Source organism: Volvox carteri (assembly GCF_000143455.1).
Source record: "Volvox carteri f. nagariensis unplaced genomic scaffold VOLCAscaffold_47, whole genome shotgun sequence".
Taxonomy (NCBI): Eukaryota; Viridiplantae; Chlorophyta; class Chlorophyceae; order Chlamydomonadales; family Volvocaceae; genus Volvox; species Volvox carteri.
Window position 1 is genome coordinate 613,487 of NW_003307590.1, and position 8,300 is coordinate 621,786.

Below are 8,300 nucleotides of genomic sequence, written 5' to 3' on the forward strand. Positions count from 1 at the left end.
TTTCAAAGTTGTTCTCGTTGTTACAGCACCGGCGCAACGTATGAACAATGGTACCATTGTATGTACGTACGTATCCAATGAATAGAGCGAGCCAACCCAAGCGAGCTAGTGCGCACCCTGCTGCCTGTCGGTCGATGCCTATCGGTCTACTTCAGAAAAGTACCGATTGGCGGATGCAGATCCCGTGATAAGCCCAAGATACTACACGGTCACGCATTATCTATGTCATCTAATTTTGGATCAGCCCATCCTAGCATACAACGATTGATATACCTGGCAAAGTGCGCAAGTACAGCAAAACCTAGATGTCAAGAAACTGGTTATTACCGCGCCCATTTATCACTTAATCACGGAAACTAATCATCTTCACCTAATATTACCGATGCACTCAGGCCCACTGCTGGTAGCAATAATTTTCTATTCGTGCCTCACGCTCAGCGCTCCTGCGACTACACAGCGTCGTTTCAGCTACATCCTGGCGGTGTTCGTGTTGGCGTGCGTTGTGCTGCCCTACTTTGTGCTGCTCTGGTGGCTGACGGTGTGCCGATGGTACCTGGAGGAGAAGGTGAGCTAGCAAGGAGGGAATCTTAACCGGGGAAACGATAACACGCAAGGCATGTCGTCAGCATCTAAATGATTTTCACAGCAAATAAAGTAGCACGCATATGATGATAACAAACAAGTGGGTAAGGATATGGTATAGGGATAAACCAAACAGTTGTGTGCACTGCTGGCATCCATGCTTGCAGAAACCTTATTCTTTGGGGGAGTGCAAGCTGCCTAACCAGGTTGCGGGAGCCTTGGACACGCAACACCGTGAAGACGATATCAGTCGCCGGTCGCTGTCCCCTCATCATCAATCTGGGAGATCTCCGAGGAGCTTGGTGGGATTGGAGGCACTTAGCTGCGGCTGCGGCGACCCCAACGATCTGAATTTAGATCACAGCAAAGACGGACATGCCGAGTCACCATCTGCTGCAGAGATAGCAGAGAATCGAACCACCGCGTCGCCATTGGTGTGCACGCGGCCGCGGACACCTGCTGCTGGTAAGATGTTCAGCAATTCCGCCAGTGCTTTATGCGTTCTGTCGTCAGCGGGATCCAACGGGGACGTGCCTAATAGGACGTCATCATGTCTAAATGTTTTGGTCGTCTTTAGACCGCACCTTGGTTTAATAGAATCGACGGTCCTTGTCATTTTTTATACCAGAGATCGATCTATAGACAACCAAACATTTTACAGAAGGTGTGCCCTGTTAAGCTGGGACTGCTAACCCGAGTTTTTGTCGACACTGTCTGTCTGTGATGATGCATCTGCATCGCATTTGGCAAATGCGATGCAGAAGAGGTGGCCGCGGAGAAAGATGCAGCGATTGGAAGCTTGGACGGCGGTGGTGTCCAAAGCAAAACTGCTTTCCCTTCGATAAGGGCATTAGAATCTACAAAGTGCCGGATGGTTGCCCTTCCTCGGATCCCTGCTCGCGCTGGCGGCAACCATGTTCACCAAGTCGTCAAGTCTAGCGAATGCGGTGAACTGTGTTTGATGCCTACGGCTGATGAATCAGCAGTGGTGGCAACAACAGCAGCAGCAGCACGGGATGCTGCTAAGTCTTCAGCAAAGATTCCTACGACTATTAATACTCTGCTGGGATCCATCCAGACTGGAACAGCAGACTCCACTATAACTACAGCAGCTACAGAAGGCTGTTGTGTGAACCATCAGAATAATCCTGGGCACCAACATCAGGGTGACTCCCGTTCCTTCGGAACACCAGAAGCAATTGTGACTACTGCTGGGAACGCAGGAGTCGAGGCGAAAAGGGCGACAAGCACCAGTTGCTCGAACCCTGGTGCGTAATACAAACGTAAAAATAATGTGGGTGCATGATTGTTTACTGGGGAGGTTGCAGGCAACCATCTGCACCACCCATCAATTTACAACCTACAACAACCATCATGGAATGCAGAAATGTATTGCTTGCGTGAAACAAACCTGCACGCACCAAATTGATTGCTGCCTGCTGCTGCAACGCGACATAGCATGGCAAATACTGAAGGCAAGCGAGTTTCCATGTCGAAAGAAATGAGTGAGTAAAAATCGTTTTCACGAGTTTACCTAGTTTTACATCACGCCAGACTTCAGAAAAGTACCGATCGGCAGATGCAGATCCCGTGATATGCCCTCCAGGATACTACACCTAGCGCATCCTACACATCTGTCCAACGCCATGGCATTCATTCATGCATTGCATATTTAGTACACAGCGGTGGAAGGGCTGTTCCGTAATGTTTTACAGGCATAGGGTTGTTGTGCATGTGTTTCACAAGTAGTAATGGTCAATCAACACGTTCATCCTGAGCCGCATTAACATCGTGGTGATGTATAATAACCTGCCAGTAGTAAAATAAGCCGTCCCCAACAGAATAATCGCTAAGCAATAATAATGCCGCCACATCGATATCACCGTTACTGCTAGCATGTTTGGGGCATCAAGCATCTTATGTTACATATGTTACATATGTCCCGAATAATCGCCCACGAATAATCGCCATGTTACATATGTTACATATGTCCCGAATAATCGCCCACGAATAATCGCCATGTTACATATGTTACATATGTCCCGAATAATCGCCCACGAATAATCGCCATGTTACATATGTCCCGAATAATCGCCCACGGCTTGCAGGCTGCAGCCACACAAAAGCTGTAAGCAGAGAACCTGCAGATGCCGGTGCTCCTGCTGCTGCTGGCAACCGAATACCCGTTGCACCTAGTTCCTGCCAGCGGCCTCCAGGTCAAAATCCCAATGACCTTTCGCACAAGGCTACACCTCGGTTACCACTACGTCAGCCGTTTGCCAAAGGCTTGCTTGCACCCAGAGGCCGGTTGCTACCAAAGCAACCTCCCAAAGGATCACTTTCAGTCGCTAGGGTGCCGCTGCAGACATCACGCGCCCACATGACTGCTGTAGCGCAAGGAAGCAGCAAGAAGAAAAGGGTTTCAGCAAGAGCTACTGAAGGAGATCCTACGCTTTGGTCTGTGCCTAGGACTAGCATCGAGGCATCGCTAAAGAAAGCCGGAAGCTTAGCAGCATTGAGTGGCCATCCACAACCTCAGCACCAGCAGGCCCTTCAATTTTCGGATCAATCACAGGTGCCATCGCGGCATGGGAGACCACAGCGGCGCCGGCACAACAGCTTCAAGGTCGGTCACAAGAACAGTGTTATGAGCCTTAAGGCATCACTGCGAGCGAGATGCGATTGTGTGCATGATCAGACTGCGCATGGCTAGCAAGAGCAGGAGCCCTGCTTGGCCGTACGGCTGCTGGGTGTTGACTGACTAAGTTTTCCCTATTAACTGGATCAAGAAATCTGTTAGTTCTAGGGGCTAGTTTGTGAAGTACAGGCAGGCGCCTGCCTGTGTGGCGCCGGCGTGTAACCCCACATGTACCACCGCCTGTGTCCACCTCTGCACTTCGATGATGACACATTACAGCTTATGTTCTTCGTTCTGCAATAACCCGTTGGAGGTCAGGTTATGCATTGTGCTTTCACTTCAGCTATCCGAGCTATCTTAGCGGAAGGCATTAGGAGGGTCCACATGTGGAGTACATTACGGACTGTATGTGCACCGCCATATTAATCGAAGGCTATATGAATGGACAGGATACGCCCAGCAGATGGCTCAGCCGTACCTCACCCATTTCACAGACAATTTACCTGTTATTAACGACGTGGATAACCCCTTTCCTCTGTTTTTGCTGGGCACAGGCCAACAGCGGCGATAACAGTCAGTGTGGCAGTAACACCGATCCCCTTTACCGATCCTACAGCAACACCTGCAATAATACTGACAACGGGCTGAATGGGCCTGATGATGTGGGGCGGCAAGCCAATCCTCCCACTGCAGAGGCCGCCTGGACGACACCTAAGCTCTTGCCCAAGCACATGGCATGGAAAGAGGCTGTCCAATCCAATAACCAGGCGTCGAAGCTGGCTGGCGACTCACAAGTGATGGTACCAGCAGCAGAGCCCGTACGCGTGCTTGATGATTTGCCAACCAGGCCACACTCCAAGGCCAGCTACAGAAGCAACAGCGGGGAAAATTGTGAGCCGATTTATGGTGATAGGTCCAAGCTCTCCAGTAGTGCTGGTAGTTGTCTGTTGACGGTTGCAGCAGGGCCTGTGGGGGAGGCAACGGAAGATGGTACATCTGCCACCAGGTTGCCAACACATTGTTCCCATACGCCCGCCTCCCAACGACCCTACATCATCCTTCCAATACCTTCCGGCGTCACGGCATCAGGCGCCGCAGCATCACCTCGAGCCCGTCGTTCCATGAAAAGGCAGGCTCGGCCCGGCCTGAAGTCCGCCATGACGCTGCTGACATCTTTGTCATCAAGAAGCACGATGAGAGGTCGCATGGACTGCAGCAGCCGTGATGGGATTAACGACGGCATACAGTGCCAGCAGGACTTCGTCAAGCATTACAATGTCCTTGCAGAAATAGATTATAGTCCGGCAGTGCTTCCCATGGACGTGCCTGGCCGCACAACTCCGACACCTTCCCTACATGCTCGGTCATCAGAGGCGCCCAGCTTGTGTGGCCAAGGAAAGCTCGGCAGCCATGAGTCATGTGGACAGGCAAAGTTGTCTTTGATGTCGGAAGTCGCCCCTCACCGCCGGCGGCGCACCACATTCAAAATGCCGGAGTATGCACCTGCCTACTTAGCCCCGCTCATTGTGGGCAAACATTTGCTGGCGTTGTACCCAGGTAAGTGCTGACAGCGACAAATGTATGTATAGCTGGCGGCGGGAAGCTTTGTGTGCTCCGAGCACCGGAGTCCAGAGTCCGGAGTCCGGTGGGCATGCAAGATGACATTCATGGGGGACCTCCTAACACGTCTTATACTATCATATATTTAATTAAATATGATTGTATCCCATTATTATTTATTAATTTCACATATATTATACCTGGTTTGGGACACCGCGTCCAAAAATGAATATTTTACAGAAGATCGTCAAGAAGCTCCGTTAATCGAGGCTTTTATACTTACTTGCTTGGGCAGTATTCCTGTTAAAGATTGTCTGTATGTGCAGCTGCATTTATTTTTGGGTAATACTCGAGTCAAACAACACAAGCATGCCGCTAGGTATGCACATGCATAAATATGGTAGTACATATTTAGCCAGCGTGGACCAGCGCGGGCAGTATACAAATAAATGCAACTATCTGGTGCAATCAAATGCGCACATGCGAATAATACTGTTGTTTGCAGGCAAGCAGGTGCCTGTGTACCAGCTGCAGTACCGGCGAGACTGCTGGCCACTGTGGCTGCACCTGACACCTCCGCCAGTCCATCTCCTAGCAAGATTCGAGTTCCTGTTTGAGGACGCAGTCGGTGTAAGTCCTTATTTCGGTTGCTTGAGGTGAAAGGGTCCGTCATTATAATTTATTTTGGCCATGCCCTGATGAAGCAGGGTTATACCAGCTGGTAAAATCCCTGCACTGCAAGAAGGATCGGGGCTGCCATAAATAGGGAACGTGGATAAAGCACCATCAGCTGTGAAAGCACGTTGTGTGTGTTACACCTTGAGTTGCATTACTCGCCAAAGGTGTAACGGGCTCATACAAGCCGGGCGCCCAATCACCAGCCGGTGGCTGTCCAGATAGATAAGGCAGATATCACGTCATGAAAATCTATCGGCAGACGATTAAGCATGCGGGCTCCCATGCTCCCGGCCTCATGCCCTCTCATGCCCTCTCACCACAACCGGAATACAATTGTATTCCGGTTGTAGTGAATCGTTATCCAGCAAAAGCCCCTCCTGAATCCATTGGCATGCCGTAGGGCGGACATCTAGGCACCGTAGGCATGTTGTGTGATGTGGGCAGCAACAGGGTAATAATAAACATCGGTCCAAACATCGGTCCAACATCGGTCCAAAGTTCATTCCATAGTGACCTCCCCGTGCATACTATATGGTATGGCCCTATACCATATGATATGGGGCCCTGTATATGGGGTCCTACACAGCCATTCCCTCCCAATCGACAGATGAATTAACCAGTCTAACCCCTATACCTTGGTTGTGATGTTCTGTTGTTTTATTTGCAGGAAAACACCAGCGTGTCATCTGGCCGCGAGACCAAGATGATCTTGTCCGTTGGGGCAATAAATGCGACACACAAGGCCCTCGTTGCCTGCATCTTTGGCTTCCTCAGCTTGCAGACACGCAGCATGTTGCAGATGGTTCTGCTGTGCGTGATTCAGGCTGCCATGGTGTTATACCTGGCGATATGGCGGCCGTTTGTTGACTGGCAGAGACAGGCCATGGAGCTTGTGTGCCATGCTCTTGAGCTAATAGTATTCATAGTCGCCTTTGCACTACTGGATGCCCATCCAGGCAACAATGCACCAACGACATACCTAATGATTGGTAAGTGCGTGCCACAGCGTTTTACTTCAATGACAATCAGCCGCCTTTTCAGTAGCTATGTGGATATAGCAAAGTAAGACAGCATTCCGCATAACCTCCTTTCCCTCGGGAGCTCTGTTACATGTTACAGAAGCCAAACACCCAAATAACAAGAGTCCCATCTCTGTTGCCTGCTGCACGCAGTGTGCTTTCTTCTCACCTCGCTTGCTGTCATCCTCTACCAGTTGTGGGAAATGATTCAGATAGCACTGGAGATCAGGGATATCCTCCGAAATCAACTGGCAAAAAGAGGCCTCTGCCAAGCTTGCTGCTCCAGCACTGCTGATGCATGAAGCCAACAACAGCAATGATACAGAAAGGGCCGACCCTCCTGCAAAGCCAGGAAGCGGCAGCCTAGCGCCTCCACCGACGTAAAAGAATATGAATGGAGCTATGTAAGCCTGCTGGCGGGGTACATAGCTGCCGGTGTGATAGGTAGCCACTGGTGTGATAGCTAGCGATCAGATCACAGCGAGTTCGTTGTGGCAGTCACTGCATAGATAGCATGCTATGCTAGTAACAAACCATAATAAAGCCATGATGGGTTCATTATTCTGACGTGGACATTAAGTAACATTAGGTAACTCAGATTCTCCTTCGGGCCAAACAACCCTACCAACTCATAGGGGGTCTAACAGCGGCTAACAGGCGTGCCTGTTAGGAAATGTTAGCCTAACAGATTCTCTAACAGTGATGGGGCTGTCAGACGATGTTTGGGCTGGCGGCGGGTGGATCTGGCTGTTAACAACCATGTTGGAGAAGTAGAACAGGAATTGGTGCTGTTAGCCGTTGTTAAGGCTTGTCAGATGTTTTCAGACTGTATTTTAGCTCTGTCTCACGGTGTTGATGGATAACGTTATCTAAACGAGGTTAACCTCGTTTAGAACAAACATTCTTGAACGGTTTGTAACGAAATGTCCTGCCTTTTGCCTATTATTTGTCAAACCATACGTTTCAAGCAAAATCATCAATCATGCATATTACCTCGCTTATTAGCAAGGCACTAATTGACTGGATGAAAATCCAGGCTGCTGTTCCAAAAGCACTACTGCTGCAGTGAATTTAGGCATGAAACGAATGGCACTACTTACATGGCGTAAGGTATCCTTGTGCTTCACAGTTTAGCATACGAAGCACTACTGCTTTTGAAAAGCAGTTCAACGCCAATATCTACTTACAGCCACCAGCAGGCCACAAGGTTGAATGATCTGCATCCTGTCTCTCGTGACTGCAACACAACGTGCTGCACCTAAAGTAGGCCCTGAGCTTAAGATAGAAGAAAAGATGTCAATGTTCAGATTCAAGATCCTCCCTTCATATCCAGTGACCTGCTCCACCACATACAACCCGACGTTTTGCATGCAAACCCCACCTTCATGCCTGCTGCATACACAACCAAGCAACTGCTGGCCTATGAGTCCACAACATTTTAGCCTCCCTTGCCATTTCCTGCTCTCCTCAGCCAACCCTTGCCCCCCTTGACCTCTCTTGCTCTCCTCTGCCATCCCTTGCTCTCCTCTGTCCTCCTCTGCCATCCCTTGCGTTCCTCTGTTCTCCTCTGCCATACCTTGCCCTCCCTTGGCCTCTCATGCCCTCCTCTGCCGCCCCTTGCTCTCCACTTCCCTCCTCTGCCGTCTCTTGCTCTCCTCTTTCCTCCTCTGCCCTCCCTTGCCCTCCCTTGCCCTCCCTTGCCCTCCCTTGCCCTCCCTTGCCCTCCCTTGCCCTCCCTTGCCCTCCCTTGCCTTCCCTTGCCCTCCCTTGCCTTCCCTTGCCGTCCTTTGCCCTCCCTACTGGCAAAGATTCCAGTGATATGC

At 50.3% G+C, this 8,300-nt stretch overlaps 1 protein-coding gene across 1 annotated transcript; it reads left to right on the plus strand.

Annotated features, from left to right (window-relative positions):
* Positions 1–382: 382 nt before the first annotated feature.
* Positions 383–6,779, plus strand: VOLCADRAFT_95849 (uncharacterized protein; the record flags this gene model as incomplete). Its single annotated transcript, XM_002954899.1, has 8 exons — positions 383–565; positions 750–1,047; positions 1,344–1,850; positions 2,691–3,208; positions 3,775–4,777; positions 5,286–5,410; positions 6,126–6,447; positions 6,631–6,779. The coding sequence occupies 8 exons, from the start codon at positions 383–385 to the stop codon at positions 6,777–6,779; spliced, it is 3,105 nt and encodes a 1,034-aa protein (XP_002954945.1).
* Between the last annotated feature and the right edge of the window lie 1,521 nt (positions 6,780–8,300).